At 42.9% G+C, this 20,081-nt stretch overlaps 1 protein-coding gene across 1 annotated transcript; it reads left to right on the top strand.

Annotated features, from left to right (window-relative positions):
* The first annotated feature begins 18,086 nt into the window (after window positions 1–18,086).
* On the top strand, window positions 18,087–19,659 carry LOC131224118 (uncharacterized mitochondrial protein AtMg00860-like). The gene is made up of 2 exons (XM_058219667.1): window positions 18,087–18,452; window positions 19,531–19,659. Exons 1-2 carry the CDS (start codon window positions 18,087–18,089, stop codon window positions 19,657–19,659), a joined length of 495 nt encoding a protein of 164 aa, XP_058075650.1.
* Window positions 19,660–20,081: the final 422 nt, after the last annotated feature.

Genomic DNA, 20,081 nt, shown 5'->3' with positions numbered 1-20,081 from the left:
GCTTGGCACCCTAGATTAATTGAGAATCCCTTATAAACTAGCCATGCATAATATATTTATAGGGATTTAAATTTAATTATTATATATATATATATATATCTATATATATATATATATATATATATATATATATATATATATATATATATATTATAAGCCCGTTCAAATATATAATTTGTTTGAAAATGATGAAATTCTAGGTCTCAAATGGACCACAAGCGTTTCAAATGGGCCACAAGCACAACATCACATTCAAGTGACTAACCAACAATTTTTAACTGTTGGACAACACATATCATTGTATTAAAGTAATTAACTGATGTAATTGATAATCTAATTGTTTTGGGATATCATCAGTGGGCCATGTGCCCAATAGATTTATAATATACTGACACACATGTTACATATGCAACTCTTAAAAGGATTTTGGATGTTATCTAAGCTTTTACCTTAGATTTCAAATCCCCTCTTTGAGGGGATTTGAAACCCTTGGTTACTTTATGGTGGGGATTAGAAATCCCCTCAAACCCCCCAAATCCATGGTGCTAAACAAACCCTCAAATAAAACTAGATAGCAAATATTGTTTTTTTTGGCATCGAAATTGCGAACTATATGATACTGCACGGGAGTATCAGCATCATTTGCTCTGCAGGGATCTTTAGTAAAAAAAACCCACCATGATATTATAAGCCATAGTGAAAATTACCGTTCTCTGCAATTTCTCGCCTTAAATTCTCTTGAAATTTTCATTTTTAAAAGGTTTTTCTTCTGCATCATGGAAAAAGCTCTTGGAAAATAAAAAATTTAATAATATTTTGTTGTCACTGAAATTTGGCCAACAAATACAATCAATGTGGAAATACACCTTCTGATGGATTTACAAAAGATAAGAGAGATGTGGACAATGGGGATTACCGATTACCAGCTACGGACCCTCTGATGTCTAAGTTAGGTTAATTGATTATGATTAAAGATGAAGGTTAAAGTTTTTTGAACCGACCTCCCACATTTAGGGTGTGTGTGTGTGTGTGTGTATGCGTGTGTGTGTGTGTGTATAAAATTCTCGGGCGTAGTTCTGAAATTGTCGTGTATTAATGAGATACACTGGAGTCTCTGTTCTGATGACAAACTTCATCTGAAGATGTCGCTAAGCTTGCCTCGGTCGGTATAATTTACGGCTAAGATCAGGCCGAGCCCTCTTCTTCCGGATATGGAGTATAATATCCTCTGGGTTATTCGTAACGCTTTGGTTGTGGTCGGCCTGGTTAGCTTAGAATTCGTGGGAGCTCAGATCTCATGCTCCTTCCCCTATGGGTCCCTTACCCACGTCGTAGACATTCTTGGTGAGACGAGTTCTCTCCCACTGAGCCCTGTACTTGGATAGCCCAACTTGGTGACCCGTCTTTGCATCAGACGGTCTGCTCATCCCATCTCCAAGTCTCATGCTCTGACAGTTCAACATATCTACTTATCCTAGTTCGGAACTGACTTCACCTTAGAGGCACATCACTTGTAGTTAGACGGTTATTCCACCCTCCCGAGGGACTAGTTTGATTTTTCCCATAATAATAATAATTATAAATTAATAAATAAATTTAAGTAAAATAGGATTTTGCTCACGCCCCCCAATGTCCCTTAGTTAGACTTACCAATGACCCTCATTTGTTCTTATAGCTAGGTACCAATCATGATGTAAGAATTACATCCACAGAATGATTCTAACCCTTTAAATTGGGCTAATTTGTTATAACCGCTAATTATTTACAAACCGTAAATTACATAATTATAATCATCGAATCAAAATGTTACTATAGAATCATAAGGAACACAAAGTGTGATCTAACTGTTAGATGTTTCAAAATGATTATTAGACCTACTTTATTTCTCATATCAATCTTAGCAGTTTATTTTCATGCTATTGATAAAAAGCTTATGATCACTTGATTGACATGATTTTTGTGCTATGGTTTAATTCTAATTGTATGAATGAATGAATGGTTTGGATGGACAATAAATCACTTTGCAAGTCATTTAAAAGGTTTGGAATGCAACTAACATTAGCAAAATTCTTTAAAATATTATATTTATATATAAATTTCTTTGTATTTTTTCTATTTTCAAGTCGCCATCAAGATAAAATAGCAATATTTTTGTATTTTTAAAATATCGACAATATTTGCAATACTGCAATTTACATTTATATGGATTGAGCATGGATTGAGTACTACCCCCACTAGGACCTGACTAAGGACAGAGTCCTATCAGGGACTTTGTGGGGCTAGTGTGATGTATATGTTTTACCATGCCGATGTGCCCATTTTGACAAATCATTATACGGCATGAGCTCAAAAAGGAAGCACGGTCCTATCAGGGACTTTGTGGGGCTAGTGCGATGTATATGTTTTACCCATTCTGTATGCCCATTTTGACAAATCATTATAAGGCTTGAGCTAAAAAAGGAAGCATATCAAAGGCTTAACTAAATCAAATGACAAGAATTAGAAGGGACTGAAATCTTATTATCCAAAACTTTTTGGAAGAGGGGCACTGAAGTTTTCGATCAAGTTGATATTTATGTTTTACTTTCAATTCATTTAGGTTGTGACTTTATGAAGAGGTAAAAATCCTTTGACTTTATGAATAAGTAAAAATCATTTCCTTAATACTTCTTGTTGTGTGGCCTATTTGAACCTTTGACCTACCTCCTTTTTTATTAATGACCCATAATTATTTATCAATTTCGGTTCATGCCCTACAATAATTTATAAAAAAAAATAAGAACGACGTAGATAAAACATACACACGGCAGCTCCATAGACCATTGAGAGGAGGGTCCTCTAAGTAGGTCACAAGGGAGTAGTACCCAATCCGCCCCCATATGAATTATCCTCCTGTAGTACCTTCTAACCAATAGATACTGATTATGTCCTACCAGTGTTAGGACAGACTTCGTCCAAGGCAGGGGCTCTATGAGGCTCATTGTGATATTCCTGTTTTATCTAGGCCATCCATACCACTTTTCCAGGATCATTTCTAAGGTAGATATGAGGCTCAAGTGGACCACATAGAGGGGATTGAACACTCGTCATTAAAATTTTCTTGGGCATTGTTAGAGTTTGGGATCAAGCTGATATTTGTGCTTTTCCTTCATCCAGGTAAGAATGACCCTAACAACCGGTTGGATGGCAAATAAACATCATGGAAGGTTTACATGGTGGGAGTAATAATCTCCAGTGACCGAGTTCACATGAGCTTTTGATTTGCACTTTTTTTTAATAGCCCCGACCCTAAAATGATATGGGAAAATGGATGGATGGCATGGATAAACATATACACCATGGTGGGTCCCATAGAGCCCCTGCCTGTACGAGTCTGATCTAGTACAAGCAGTACTCAATCCCCATCCGCAGCCAATGGTGATTACTCTTCAATGGCACATATGACGTAGCATTAAGGCAATCCAGACCGTCCAAGTCTATTGACTCTATTATAAATGCAACATAACCAAAAGAATTACATTGATAAGATGATAGTATTCATATGAAATTTCCCTTATAATTTAGACCACTCGCTATTTAACTTTTAACCATCGATCTAATACTGGTTTACCAGACGGCTAAAAGTTCTTGATCACTATGATTTAAGGCATATAATCCATCTACTACCTGCCGAATAATTTGGACGATGTGGATAGCAATATATGAGTGCCACATGTGATAGTGGCGAACAACACCGTGCCCAACAATGCTCATAAAATACTGAAAAATTGCCAATTTGTGAGCGAACTTGAACATTTTACCATGTATGAAATTTCACAGATGCGAAAACATGTGAATGTGAGAAAAAATGCACGAAATATATGTATAATGTACGAAATATATCAAATTTAAAGTTACCTCTCGCACAAAAATGCACGTGACAATGTGCGAAAATGTGTACTGTTAGGAATTTTGCAGAATATGCGAAAAAGTGGGACGCTTGCGGCATGTGTGATAACGTGTGAAATTTGATACAAGTTCAAAAATGTATAAAAATATGCACAGTTTAACACGAGTGAAAATGTGAGAATTTTTTTTTACTGAGGATTAGGGTAGATAATTTATGAGATTATGAAATATAAGTGTATTTTTATTGTACACGTGTGCCGAAGTTGGTGATGGACAGACCTGATTTTTGGGTCAGAGCTTGCTGGTTGTGGCCCCACCTAATGAATGGACCTCATCTTATGCATGTGTGGTGTGTAGGCCGTGTGATGAATGGACCTCATTCTCTACTTTTCCCTACACTTTTCAGTGTCATTACTGTAAATTTGAGAAACTAATGAAGGCTACATCAGCGTCCTTTTGTGACTTAAGTTTGTATAATGTCTTGTTATTAAGGAATTCCGAGATAAGCCACACGTGCATGATCCCAGTATCGGTGATGAATGGTCGCTGAAATAAATTAATGGTCCAGATCAGGTATGCATTTCCCACCATGGTTTCTCGTCAGATGGCCACAGAGACCCAATTCATTTGATCGTTTTAGGTGGACCATAGATTGAGAATCACACGGAGAAGCAACCTTGATCATCTGAATTTGCATGTTACATGTAAAAGCTGTCCATTTATATTTTAACCTTCCATGTAATGGCCCAAGGACTGACAGTTAGTGGAGTCAATTGGGGAGGGACCTAGCTAGAGACGGATCGTCCTGGCAGGGGTTATGTGGCGTCCACCGTGATATATATGTTTTTATCCACATCGTCCATTCATTTTTACATATCATTTTATAGTATGTGCCCAAAAAGGAGGCAGATTAAAGGCTTAGAAGCGGTCCTGGGTGTGGCTAATGGTGTTTCCTGAGTTGAGCTAAACCTAATTTGAAATCAAGTTGGGTTCGGGTCTAACAAGACCCAAAATTTAGGTCTTGGGGTTAACTCGAGCTGGGAATAATTACATGTATTTGGGGCAGGTTGGGTCCAGTTAGCGACCAAAGTAATATGGTTAAGCTCCAATGCATATTGTGGGAAGGACTGTACTGGTAGACTTTGACCTATGCCACACTATAGAGAAAAGGAGGTGTGGGAAGGCCTCCAAAGTCATTGCATGAAGTGAGGTCCCGTAGGAAGCCGAGCTCAGAGAAATCTGAGGACAGCTCGGTGACATCTAACAAGCCTGTTGCGCCCAAGCCCCGACCTCCGTTGAAGCCATATTGGAGGAGACATAACCTCCATTTACTGATGACATTATGAAGTCTCAACTCCCATCGATGTTCTGGATGCCCCAAATCACCCCTTACTTTGAATCCAGAGATTCGACCGAGCATCTGGAGTCTTTCAAAGCTTGGATGGAGCGTCACGGGGCTTCGAGCTTAGTGATGTGCCGAGCATTCCCCCTAATTTTGTCAAGAGTTGCGAAAATGGTATAGACAACTAAAATTGAAGTCTATTAGTTCCTTTACTCAGCTCAACAAGATCTTTATCACGCAATTCATTATCTGTTTTAACGAGAAGGTGGTATATATGGATGACTCTCCGACCAGATAGCTCTGGCCGCCATGATATCCAGTTTAAGAGAAGGAAAACTCATCTTTTCGATTGGCAAGAACCCCCCACCCCACGACCTTCTTGACTGATCTCCTTAACTGAGCCCAAAATTACTCAAATGCAGAAGAGCTTTTCAGTTCACAAAAAGCTACTCAAAGCTCAGGTAGCTCAGCCAAGGAGAGAGCGCAAGGAAGAGAGGGAACCACCGACTGTCAACAGTAAGAAAAGAAAGGAGGATGATCAAAGCAGAGGTCTGTGCCCAAACCGACGTCCATAGAGCTAGTTCTGCTCATATATTGAACGCGACTCCCGAGTAGGTGGTCATGGAGATTGTGACAAAAGGATCCTAAACTGGACGAGTAGGATGAAGGCTGATGCCGACAAGAGAGACAAGTGGAAGTACTACAACTTCCATCGCGACCATGGCCACACCACCGCCGAATGTTTTGATCTCAAGGAGGAGATCGAATCCCTCATCCGGGGCGGACATTTGTGGGAGTATATCAATAGAAAGAGGGATGATCGACAAGATAAATAAGACGTCATCTCTAACAGGGGCCAGTGGCCTCATCAACTCTTGTCATGGTAGGTCACCACAAACGTATGTGGTGGTAGGGTCACCATGCACTTTGCGTCCAACTTGTTTACACTCAATCTGATGGTGCAAATTTTGACGAAATATTAAACCGATATAAGGTGGAACCACTATACAAAATATAAAAACGAGATCATTGTAGCTAATGTGATTAACAGAAATAAATTGTAAAACACAATGAATATTATTGTTGTTTACACTCTTTTTGTCACACCCTTATAGACCAATGAGATGTCGCAACATGTCAACATTACATACTAAATGATAGACGAAATCTTACTCATGTATGGAGAATATTGTTTACATTTGGCTTAACACGCTCAGATCAAACGATCTAGAAAATGCCACATGACAGTCATGCCATGTGTAGTGTAGATCAACTTCTAGAGAATGAGTTAAAGCCATACACATGAGAGAGCATTAAATACTAGAATTTTATCAAAAGTACTCTTTGTAAAAAGTAAGAGGCACATCAAAGCAAGTCTCTTTCTCGATATTAAATGCCAAAATACTATCAAAGCATATATGAAATGCTAGAGTCATGCCAAAAATACTCTCTATGGATGCCAAAGTCAAGAGACATAAGGACTCCAATAATGTTCCTATGCGAAAATCCAGTGAGGGAGGACTCCAGCAAATGCCCGAATCGAAAAAGTGAGAGTCTATCTTATAGACACAGCTGTATGTAATAAGCTATAATAATGTGGAAGAATTAAGGAGATTTCCATAGCCAATCGTCCATATCCTTTATGATGCTAAAGACTATGTATGCTTGACCACCGCCGCCCTGTTGCGTAGCACGCCAATAACGCAGTGAACCGAGATCCAATCTCCGGTTTCACCCACAAACGATAAACAAGAAGAAATATAATATAAAGATATAATCAAAGCATACTAAACAAACCAGAAGACAAAATATATGTGGAAAAACCCCAACAAAGGTAAAAAACCATGGTGCAAAACTACTACTATGAAGAAAATGAGGATACAAGTAATATACTACCTTTTTCCCTTTAGATGAATAGAGAAAACCCTTTGCCCACACATTAGAATACCCTAGAAAAGCCCTAGGAACCCCTATTTATAGTTTAGACAACTTTCCTTTCGCACCCTTGTGAAACTGCCTCAAAATTCCGCAGTCTGTATCAAATTCGCAAAACAAATTTGTGTAACCTTGACTAGTTGAGTAGGCTCCTCGACTGGTCGAGCGGTCCCTCGACTGGTCAAGCATGGGCCTCGACCGGTTGAGCACCTCGGACCCAAAAAACTGTAGTTCATTGGACTTTGAGTCGAGCCAGCTCTCGACTAGTCGAGTGAGCCCCTCGATTGGTCGAGCAGCCCACTCGACTGGTCGAGTGACGTTACCCAGATGTGGCTCCACATCTTAACAATATCCTACTTGGAAACACATCACCATAATTCTTCATCTTCTTCATCCGGAGTGCACCACCTCCCCATCTTTAAGCCTGAAGACCAATCAAAGCTAAACATAACTTCAGCTTCTCCTGTGTGACCACCTTGGTCAACATATCCACAGGATTCTCACTTGTATGAATCTTCTTCAGAAAAATCGATCTATCTTCTAGTAACGAACGTATGAAGTGATATCTGATGTCAATATGCTTGGTCCTTTAATAAAAGGCTGAATTCTCTTAGCCAAATGTATTGCATTCTAACTGTCACTGTACAGCTTGCAATCTGCTTGCTTCTTACTTAACTCTTCCATGAAACCTTGCATCCACACCATCTCCTTGCACGCTTCTTTAGCTGCAGCATATTCTGCTTTCGTTGTACTGATAAATACCATCTTCTATAACTGAGAGACCCAACTGATTGCAGCACTACCTAAAGTAAAGACATACCCTATAGTGCTTCTTCTGTTGTCGATAACTCCTGCCAAATCTGAATCTACGTAGCCTTGTAACTTGATTTCTGATCCTCCATAACATGGCCCTATATCCTTAGTACCTACCAGGTATCTAAGGATCCACTTCACAGCTTCCCAATGTTTCTTTCCGGGGTTATTCATGAACCTACTAACAACTCCCGCTACTTGAGCAATGTATGGTCTCGTGCTCACCATAACATATATGAGACTCCCAATAGCTGACACGTATGAGACTTTAGCCACGTAGTCACGTTCATCCTGCATATTCGTACCTTGCTCCTTAGAAAGCTTGAAGTAGTTGGAAAATGGAGTGCTAACCAGCTTAGCACCTCCCATATTGAATCGATTAAATACCTTGGATATGTACTCTGCCTGTGACAAAACTAGTTTTCTGTTTTTTCTGTCACGCTTTATCCTCATGCCTAGGATTTGTTTTGCAGCTTCTAAATCCTTCATGAAAAATTCTCTAGACAGTTGTCTTTTGAGATCTGAGATGTCCTTCATGCTTGATCCAGTCATAAGCATATCATCAACGTACAGAAGAAGGATGATGTATAACGTATCAAACTTTTTCAAATAGCAACAATGGTGTGCATGACATCCCCTATAACCGTTTCTTGATATGAAACTATTGAACTTCGTGTACCACTGCCTTGGGGCCTGCTTCAAGCCATATAGACTCTTCTTTAGCCTACACATCTTGTTCTTCTTTCCCGGTGCCATGTATCCTGTCGGTTGATACATGTATATCTCTTCTTCAAGGTCCCCATAAAGAAAGGCTGTCTGAACATCTAGCTACTCTAAATGTAAGTCCTTTGTAGCCACTATACTTAAGACCATACGAATCGCAGACATTTTCACCACTGGTGAAAATATTTTAGTAAAGTTGATACTTACCTTTTGTTGGAACTCTTTCACAACCAATCTAGCCTTGTACTATTTCGAACCATCATTCTCCTCCTTCGGTTTGTAAATCTACTTGTTATGAAGAGCTTTCTTAACCTTTGGTAAAGTGACTAGCTCTCACGTACGATTTGATTCAAGAGAGTTCATCTCATCATCCATGGCCTGCTCCCACTTAACCCGTGTATCTAACTGTAATGCCTCTTCAAAATACTCTGGTTTACCATTATCTGTTAGCAGTAGATAATGTAAGGAGGGTGAGTATCGGATCATGGGTCTCTTCTCCTGAGTAGACCTCCTCACAACCGGTGTCTACGGCTCTGCCTCATAATGTTCCTGTGCATGATCATCCTGTGGCACTGTAACACCCGTGTCCGATAACTCTTCCAACTCTACGAATTCTTTCTCATCGATCTTATTATGCTGCACACTGTTCTTATGCATCACTTTTTCATTGAAGACTGCGTCTTTGCTTTTGATGATTTTCCTGTTCTCTGTATCCTAAAAATGGTAGCTAAAATTATGCTGCCCGAAGCTTATAAACGTGCACCTCTTGGATTTCGCATCCAACTTGTTTCTATGCTTTGTATCAATGTGAATATATGAAGTGCAATCAAACACTTTGAGATGTGCAATGTTCACTTCTTTCCCAGTCTACGTTTCTTTTAGTAGCCCACCATCTAATGGTGCTGAGGGACTTCTATTGATGAGATATATGGCAGTATTCACAGCATCTACTCAAAACGTCTTAGGCAATCCTACATGTAACCTCATGCTCCTGGCGCGCTCAAGAATGATCCTGTTAATGCGCTAAGCCACACCGTTCTGATGTGGTGTCCTTGGAATCATTTTCTGATATTTGATTTCATTTGCTGCACAATACTCCTCAAGCCTTTTATCACAGTACTCTCCCTCAATATCTGATCTGAGACATTTTACTATTTTACCTGTCTCATTTTCTACCATTACTTTTCACTTTTTAAATACATTAAATACATTAGATTTATGCTTTAAGAAATAAATCCACAATTTTCTACTAGCATCATTAATAAAAGAAATAAAATAACGTGAGCTACCAAGAGATGATACCTGTGCTGGTCCCCATACATTAGTGTGTGTAAGTTCCAACAGATGCGTCTTTAAAGCATGTCCTAATTTTTTGAAACTTACCCTCTTCTGCTTACCATACACGTAGTCCTTACAGAATTTCAAGTCAATAGACTTTAGCCCTGATAGTTTTCCTCTTGACAATAACACTTTCATCCCCTTCTCACTCATATGTCCCAACTTCTAATGCCATAACTGCCCATTCACTCCAGTTGATGCGACTGCCAGTGAATTATATGATCTTGAAGTCACATACAAAGTACCTTCTTTCTTGCCTCGAGATATCACCAATGCACCTTTTGTGATCTTTCAGGAATCACTGGTAAATGTCGTCATATATCTGATATCGGCCAACTGCCCCACTGAGATCAAGTTTCGTTTCAAACTCGGTACATGTCTGACATCCTTTAATTTCAAAACCGTTCCATCTTTCTAATTTATATGAACGTCTCCCTTTTCAACAATACTACACGACTTATCATCACCCAGGTAGACTCTCCAGAAGTCACCTGACGTATAATCATGCAGAACTTCCTTATGCGAAGTGGAATGAAACGAAGCACCCGAGTCTATCACCCAAGACTCATTCCTTGCATCAAGAGACAAGATCAACGTCTCTGTGTCACTCTCCTCAATAGATTCACTGAATCCTTCCCGCCTTGAGAGCTTCCTTCTTATTTCTTAAGCGTCATGCAATCACGTTTCATGTGCCCCTTATTCCCGCAATGCCAACACCCGTCTTTGTCTTTCGATCCCTTGGACTTTTTTCTCGACTTAGAACGTCTGTATTTATTGCTTCTTTTGTTTAGCGATTTTCCTTTTCCTTCAACGTTTAGAGCATTTCTTGAATCTCCTGAAACTCCTGATGTCTTTCTTCTAGATTCTTCGATGAGAATTAGACTGGCTACATCATCTATAACACCTCGTACCATTAGTACACAGGTGTTACCTTTTAAATCCATATCAACTTAAATTAGATTGGATTAACCAAATGGCTCGAACACGACATATGCAAGATGGGGATTCCGGTCGAAATTAAGGCCATCTATCCAGGTTTCCAGGAGCCAGAATGTGCCTTACAAAATTCAAGAGGGTGAGGTTATCTGACCACTCTAGATTAAAACCGACATGTCAATGGATACGGTTACAAAACACTTATCACCAACACTTGAGAGTTAGTTAATGACAAATTAAGCCTTTATCATAACCAGTACCTTATATTAACCGTTGAAAACAAGTATCAGGCCCACCCGATCGACAGATCGCGTCATATGGGCCAATGGTAGCACAAAGAAGAGTGTAACGGTCCACTTGGGCCTCACTTCTACCCTAGTGTGGGCCAGGGTCCCGATGTAGGGTCCCCAATGCGAATGAACGGTATGGATTATGATACCGACGTCTCAGCGAGCCCCTACACGGTGCGTGTGCACTGAGGACGCTTGTGCACGAGGTGCACTGGGACCACTAGCTCGGTCAAACACGCTTTGACCGAGCTCTTTAGCAAACAAAAAATCTCCCGCCACCTGGAGATTTAAACCGACCCTCTTTGAGCTCCTAGGTGACCCACCATGGTCATTTTTCGGACCATCTGATCCGTTCAGTTTCTCTGTGGGGCCCGGCTTAACAAAACCGTATACCATTTGACCACTTGTAAGCGGATGGGGGAGATGGATTACTACTGTCCATTTTCGAAGAAAGTGACGCTCTCCTTTGCCAAAAACGGCCATGCAGGGTCTGTGGAAGGAGAGAGGGAGAGGAGACTTTCCTCTCTGAGGAAGACAAGGCTAGAACGATCATAGCCGTTCCTCGTCAGCATGGAAATCCAGCCGTTGGAATCCGCTCCTCCACGACTATAAATGGAGTCCTGTAGACGTAGGGATTTGTACCAAGGAGAGAGAAGAGAAAGAGAGAGAGAGAGGGAGAGAATAGAGAAGAAGGTGAGGGTCGCGTGGATGCATTGAGTCAGGTAAACCATCCTTCTTTTGAGGTTTCTGTTAAGCTACATGAGGCATTTGTGCGAACCAGAGCTAAGCCAACTAATGGCTATGCATCGGTTCGGAACAAAGGTCAAAACCATGCTGGGTAATGATTGCACGACAGGTTGAAAGCAGACCTTCCATCAGGCCACATAATGGCCCTGTTTGGAGCTGGGAACGGGCCTACAATCAGGCTATACTGGGGCTCTATTTTAAGGTAAGATCAAGCCAAGTACTGCCCATAGTTTCATACAGTCATCAGCCCTGAATGGTGGCCATAGTTAGGGCCAAAAACTAGCCAAGTAATGGCTGAGATCATGCCCAAAACAAAGCTAGGAACTGACACTATTCAGTCTAAGCCCGAACCAAACAATGACTGTGGGACGGACTGAGAAGTCAGCTAGCAAAGGGTCCCTGTTTTGGACCAGAGCTGAGCCGATTCATGGCTCTATTTCGGTGTGAAATCTGACCCTATTGCAGCACTCGTTTTGGGCCGAGACCCAGCCAAACAATGGCCGTGAGTTAGGCCAAAAACAGGAAGGATCGAAGCTCTGTTTTGGAGTTAAAATCGGGCCGAATTCGGTCTCGAACCGGGACATCAGCATGAGCTGGGAGTCGGTCCAAGAGATGGACCGGAACCAACTCTGGTGGGCCATATCAGGGGTCGGGATCAGCCCCCAGGTAGGGCCGGTTCGAGCAGAAACTCGAGGCGCCGTTGCTGGTACGAGCAAAAGCTCGGATGTTGTTGCTGGCCACGTCCGGGCAAGCTGCATGGATGTAGCTCTCAGCCAGGCTGAGAACGGGCCCTATTGGCCATGCAGTCACATAAGGGTAGGCCCCACGACAGCCTCTGTGGGCCCACGCCATCTGGAGCTGAGAGATTTACATCTCTGCGGACCTCACCCGACCCAAACTACAGGTGGGCCGCACTCAGCTGTGGGTCCCACCTGGGATTTAAATCTTAGTGGGCCGTACCTGGTGGGCAGCCCAAATGGGCCGCACTTCACTACCAAATCGGGTGGGCCTCACCACCCAAGATAGTGGGCCACACCACGTATGATGTGGGCCCCACAGTAGACTCAGATGGGCCGCGCCTGAGATTCCAATCTCAGTGGGCCACACCATCAAAACAGTGGGCCGCACCTGAGATTCTAATCTTAGTGGGCCACACCATACAAACAAATGGGCCGTTAGGAAGGAGCAGGTGATGGACCGGAAGTCAGCCCTGGATCTGGGCTGTGAGCAGACCCAGTTCCAGTCCAAAAAGGGGTTGGGCCGAGAACAGTTCTGTTGAGCTGTGACTTGGGACCTGGGCCCAAAACAAATTTCAGGTGGGCTCTACCCTAAGCCATGATGGGCCCCACCTGTTGTAATTGGCTAGAGAACCCTCTAGTACATGTAATATGTAATAAAATATTATATGTGGGCCACCTCTACGTGGGATCCACCAGGTGTATGTATATAATACATACATGTATTCTATGTGGGCCACACCACATGGGAATCCACCACTGATGAACGGGTGTTTTACACATTACGTCCATTTCTGTGGTGACCCCACCATGAGGTATGTGTCCTATGCACACCGTCCAATCATTGGACGTGGGCCCATTGCAGCCAGCGGCTCTAGCCGCTGCATTGATGCCACCAAGTTCTGTGGGCTATAACAGCATGTAGCCGTTGTGATGACTTCAGCAACTCTGTGGACCCAGTTTAATTAAAATAAGGGCTCATGCTTGGTGAGATTGATCTCTCTTAATTACAGCCCAAACAACCTTGGTTTAGGGCCTTCCAACTCTTCACCTATCCTCACGTATTAAATCTTGTGACTCATTGTCTGTTATAAATGAATTTATACAGAGAGTTACGTGAGTGGTGTAAATTCACAATCTTCTCAAGAAAACTTGCATCTAGAAGCATCTTACACTTTGTCTAGTGATGATTTCTTTCCCCTTAAGCTTTCCATCCCTAACAAGGCCACAAATAGTAGTTTTGTTAATTTTATGGTTAATTGAATTAATGATACATCGTGTGTGGGAATCTCATGCTTACTATTATTTAGGCTCTTGATTTTATACTCTGAACTGCCTAGGGAATAACCCAACCATTCATGTCATATATCTGTGTGAATTCAGTTGATGTGTTCTGATAGAAATATAGGCATTGTCTCTTATTCCCTATTCATGATAAGATCTATGTGCTGATATGATGATGTGACACACATATTGCTGAAATCTCTACACGGAAAGTAATAGTAAAGGAGAGTCTGTGCTTGGGGTGTAATTGGACTAGTCGCGACATAAGTAGGCCCCTAACATGGAGGTTTTAGTTGTGATGTTGACCATGGGGTTTACCATCCATATGTGGTTTCACCTAACCGACTTGGGATAAACTTCACAACCTTTCTAAATACCATTGTTTACTCGTCGTGGAGCCATTCATGTCGTCACATTTTAAATCGCCACATTTAGTAACTTTAAAATTTCATTCCCAGTCAGCATTGATGATGGCCCCTTTTACATTAAATTGATTGACCACATGTTAGTGGGTACTACATATACCCTAAGACGGTAGTCTCATGGGTTAGGGATAGTAGTTATGTGATACTATGCCCAAGCGTTGGCCTACGCTGGGCCACGAGCTCCCCGTAGTGACTGTGAACTTATTTAAAAATGGCTAAGTGGAATTGGATTAATAATGGACTGGGTAATCATGCATACATTGCATAGGCCAGCATCTATTGCTATCGTACGTGATTTACGTATTGTTCCGACTGGATGATGTGTCCCACGTTCTATGATTGCATGGATGATGAGCCCACTGTCCACACGGATGAGCATCCCTGGGGCGATGATTGCATTCCATACATCTATGCACCTAATAAGATTGCATCTACCGTATTTTGGATTACCTATATATTTTTACTATTTCTTGTTTAGGGCAGCGGTGTGTAATCTTGAGGAGAGATCATACTGAGCTGGCAACTCATTCATCAATGTTTAACCGTACAGAGGATACAGGGATAGATGGACTTACGACAGATCCGGAGGTGGCTGTAGTCGAGGAGGAGCCCTACAATGAGGAGCCGTACCAGGAGGTAGCTACTTATTTTAGATTAAATCAGTAAATTATTTGCTTATTATCATTTCAGTTCATTTTGAAATTTGAAGTTATATGTGGGCCCCAGCTGAGTGGCCCAGGATATTATTACTGCTTGAGTTTCATTTATACTGCGCTTGGTTCTGTTAATCTCACTTTGATTGGGTTGATTATCCTCTTGATTATTAGTTAACACTGAATTTTTAAGAAACGAGTGGTATACTCGGGTCTTGAAAATCGGGGCGTTACAAGTTGGTATTAAAGCGGAGTATGAGACAGCCTGGCTGTGGGACCAACATATGAACCTTAAGAGGTTAACTTAGGCAAAACTTGAAAACTCTCCCTTAGAAGGATAGCTAGGATGAATGAACATAGAAACATAACACTTAGGCCCCTTATGAGCAGAATGAACAACTTAGAGTTCCTTGAGAGATGACAAGTTAGTCATCTGAACTTAGAAACGGAAACTTTAGCCCCCTTGAAATTTTAATAGGAAGTATTAGTTAAGCTTAGGAGCTTGACTCGTATGCCATGCGGCAGGCAAGTAACAAGGCCTCTAGCCTTGTATTGTTTCATAAGTAACTGAAATCATTTTTCGATACCTGAAACGTGCAATTTTTAACCTCACAGGAAGACATGCCCCCCGTATTACGATCCTAAACGAACTAATCAGTCGATATTCACCCCATTCTGTCAACCAAGTGCCAGAGGGAGTGCAACTGTGCCTACACACCAGGCCTTCCGCCTGGAGTGACAAACGGGGACGTAAGGTCGAAAGCCGTAGGAGACTCTCCCTTTCTTCAGATCTTTGCATCGGGGCTACCCTCATAGTACTTTAGGCAATAGACGCCTTCGGCCGAGCCTTCGGCCAACGCATATGAAGATATGCCTATGTGAGCTGCCGCCTTCACAGCCTTCGCATAGATGGCAGCAACTATGCAGTAGCAGCAGGCTGCCTTCATGCGACAACAACAAGACTCACATGCTCTAATGATGGAAACCTTACAAAGTCGTGGGGGGGTCGTCACGTGATACAGAGGCGCGAGGCGCCGACACATTCGACCACTTCTTGAGGCTCCGCCCACTGACTTTCGGAGGAGCACCTGACCCGGTTCAGGCCGAACATTGGTTGGCAAGGATTGCCAAGATGATGGGGCCACTGGAGTGCTGCGATGCTCAAAAGGTCAGCTGGGCCACGTACCTGCTTGAGGGAGAGGCTGAAAACTGGTGGAAGGGCGTACAAAGAAGCGTGCCAGCTGGGTACGCCTAGACATGGGCAGACTTTAGGATGAAATTCCTAGAAAAATACTTTCTACGGTCCTGCCAAAGTGAAAGGATTGCTCAGTTCCTAAAGCTAAGCAAGAAAACCTCACAGTCGCTCAGTACAAGGCAAAATTTGACGAGCTGTCTCGGTACATACCAAAGGCCTTTGAAGACGAGGAGTACAAACTGAAAAAGTTTAAGGAATGACTGAAGCCTGGGATACAATCCCGGTTGTGTACCTGGGATTTCGTAGACTTCCCAGAGCTGATGGATAAGGCAATGCGGGTGGAAAAAGATTTTGAGCGCATCATTCACTCTCGCATTCCTACATGGGACGCCTCGGTCAGGCCGAGTCTAGCACCTCCTGCTCCGCCCATCCTTACAGGAAGATCCAGAGCACTGTTTGCGCAAGCTCCGCCCTTGCCCTCCGGTGAAAGTTACGGCTACTGTGGCAAAACAAACCACATTACCCGTAACTGTTTCCAGAGGATGCGAGACCAGGGCATTCCACTCCCGGTGAATCGACCATGGCAGAACCAGGTGGCAACTAGAGTAGCACCCAGGCCTCAACAGCCCAAACAGGGGCCCCCGGCACAGCAGATGGCTCCCCAGGCCAGGGTGTATGCTGTTGTCGCTACGGAAGCAGAGCAGGACCCTTACTGACCATCCACAGTACTGCCCATATTAACGGTACCCCTGTACTTACACTTTTCGATTCCGGTGCAACTCTTCCTTTATTGATTCTACTATTGTATCTAAACTAGCATTGAACACCACTGGGATGCATGTTCCTTTAGTTATAACATCCCCCATAGGAAGTTTGAGGAAACTGATAAAGTATTAGAGCATGTCCAATCACGCTCGCAAATTGCGAGGTTGTTGTGGAGTTAATTGTTATGCCTGTCAGGCAATTTGACGTCATCCTTGGGATGGACTGACTTACGTTGGTGCGTGCAGTCATGGATTTTCACGACAAAACAGTGACTATATCCATCCCAGGGTAAGCCTCTTTCACCTTGAAAGGTAGGGGCAGATGCCGAGAATTCGAGAGCCTGTAGGCTCTAGAGGAAGCTAAGTTAGTGGAAGACACCGTCAGGCGGGTACCCATAGTCTGGGACTTCCCTGAAGTATTTCAAGAAATACCAGGGCTACCCCCTAGAAGGGCGATAGATTTCTACATTGACCTCAAGGCAGGGACTACTCCTATATCACTCCCTCCATTTCGCATGCCTCCTTGTGAGATAGAGGAATTAAGGAGTCAGATTGATGAGCTGTTAGCTCAGGGCTTTATCTGTCCCAGTGTTTCTCCTTGGGGAGCACCAGTCCTCTTTGTCAAGAAGGATGGGTCGATGTGTCTCTGTATAGACTACAGGAGACTAAACGATGTGACGATCAAGAATAGATATCTCGTACTGCGTATCGACGATCTATTTGATTAGCTGAAGGATGCCAAGTACTTCTCCAAAATAGACCTGCATTTGGGATATCACCAGTTGAGGATCAGGGATGAGGACATTCCGAAAACGGCCTTCAGGACTCGTTACGGGCACTACGAGTTCCTGGTGATGTCCTTCGGTCTCATGAATGCTCCGGCAGTTTTTATGGACCTTATGAACCAAGTCTTCATGCCTTACCTAGACCGGTTCGTGATCGTGTTCATTGATGACATCCTGGTCTACTCCAAAAGCCAAGAGGAGTACGAGTAGCATTTGTGTACAGTCCTAAGTATGTTAAAGGATAACCAACTATATGCTAAGTTGTCTAAATACGAGTTTTGGGAGAAGGAAGTGAAATTCTTGGGGCACGTAGTAAAGGCAGAGGGAATAACAGTCGATCCAGCTAAGGTGGAAGCAGTATCCAAGTCGGAACAGCCCACTACAGTGACCGAAGTTTGGAGTTTCCTAGGCATGGCTGGATATTATCGACGCTTTATTAAGGAATTCTCCAGAATCGCACGGTCGCTCACTCAACTGACGAAGAAGAACGGCCGGTTCTCATGGGACGAGAATGTAGAGGCAGCGTTCCAGGAGTTGAAGATGAGATTAACTTCTGTGTCGGTGCTCACTCTCCCACAAGAAGGGGAGAAGTTCGTGGTATATAACGATGCCTCGAAGTTAGGACTAGGGTGCGTATTGATGTAAAAGGACAGAGTGATCGCTTATACTTCAACACGAAGAGAACTATCCAACGCACGACCTGGAACTGGTAGCAGTGGTTTTCGCCCTGAAAATATGGAGGCACTACCTCTATGGGGAAGAGTTTCAGTTATTCTATGACCACAAGAGCCTAAAGTACATATTCACACAGAAGGATTTGAATATGTGTTAGTGCCGATGGATGGAGACACTCAAGGACTTTCAGTTCGATATATCTTACCATCCGGGTAAAGTGAACTCCATGGTTGATGCACTGAGCCGAAAGAAGAAGCATGAGACTATACCCACCTTGATGATCAAGGAGTAGGAGATGATGGAGTTCATGCAAGACTTCGACATCCAGCCTACCCTCGACGAACTCGATGCTTATGTGGCTCTGTTGACTGCAGAGCCAACCCTGATTCGTCAGGTGATCTCCACTCAAGACTAGGATGAATGGCTTGTCAAAATAAAAGGAAGGTGTAAGAGTGAGGAAATGCCTGGTTGGAGGATTGATAGTGATGGTTGTCTTAGGTATTTGGGGCGAGTATGCGTACCCAACGATGCCGACTTAACAAAAGAAGTTATGGTAGAAGCCCATCATTCGAAATTAACTATCCACCCGGGTAGCACCAAGATGTACAACGACGTTAAGAGATAGTACTGGTGGAGCAACATGAAGAGAGACATCGTATGCTTTTTGGCGAGATACATGGTATGTCAGAAGATCAAGGCCGAACATCGCAAGCCCGCTGTCCTCCTTTAGCCATTGCTACTGGCTGAATGGAAGTGGGACAGTATCTCCATGGACTTCATATCCGGCTTTCCTAGGACATAAAGAAAGCACGATTCGATTTAGGTCATTGTCAATAAGCTGACAAAGGTTTCCTGATTCCTTCTAATTCACACGACTGACTCGACCGATAGTTTGGCAAGACCATACATTTGGGAAGTCGTATGATCCTATGGGGTTCCACGGGAGATCATATCAGACCGAGATTCCAGGTTTACCTCCGCCTTTTGGAGGAGGTTGCAGGAAGAGATGGGGACAAAGCTCAAGTTTAGTACCGCATTCCATCCTCAGATTGACGGACAAAATGAGAGGGTAAATCAGATCTTGGAAGACATGTTGAGAGCTTGCGTTCTAGACTTTCAGGCTAACTAGGATGATCACTTGGCCCTGGCAGAATTTGCATACAACAACAACTTCCAGTCTAACATAGGCATGGCACCGTATGCGGCTCTCTACGGTCGCCTTTGTCGAGCCCCTCAATGTTAGGTAGACATAGGAGAGAAGCTTGTTAGGACCTGAGCTTGTTCAAGCTACTACTCAGGTCATTGATGTGGTTCGAAAGCGTTTTCTCACCACCCAGAGTAGACAGAAGAGCTATGTGGATAATCGATGACGCAACCTGGAGTTTGCGACTGACGACCACATAATTTTGAAGGTGTCGCCAATGAAGGGTCTGACAAGGTTCGGACAGAAGGGGAAGCTAGCACCGCATTTCATCAGGCCTTTCAAGATCTTCGATCGTGTGGGAGCCGTGGCATACTGCCTTGCACTACCTACTGCACTGGCCGGTATTC

The sequence above is a fragment of the Magnolia sinica genome, chromosome 13 (genome assembly GCF_029962835.1).
Source record: "Magnolia sinica isolate HGM2019 chromosome 13, MsV1, whole genome shotgun sequence".
In the NCBI taxonomy this organism is placed as follows: domain Eukaryota; kingdom Viridiplantae; phylum Streptophyta; class Magnoliopsida; order Magnoliales; family Magnoliaceae; genus Magnolia; species Magnolia sinica.
The sequence above is the reverse complement of the archived record's forward strand: the minus strand, read 5'-3'. Positions and strand labels throughout refer to the sequence as shown.

What these genes read in the sequence shown, in the direction of transcription:
- LOC131224118 (XM_058219667.1), top strand. Translation starts at nt 18,087, where the DNA reads ATGTTAAAGGATAACCAACTATATGCTAAGTTGTCTAAATACGAGTTT. An exon ending in AAGAAGGGGAGAAGTTCGTG is followed by an intron (nt 18,453 to 19,530) that starts GTATATAACGAT and finishes AGGAGGTTGCAG; the next exon opens with GAAGAGATGGGGACAAAGCT.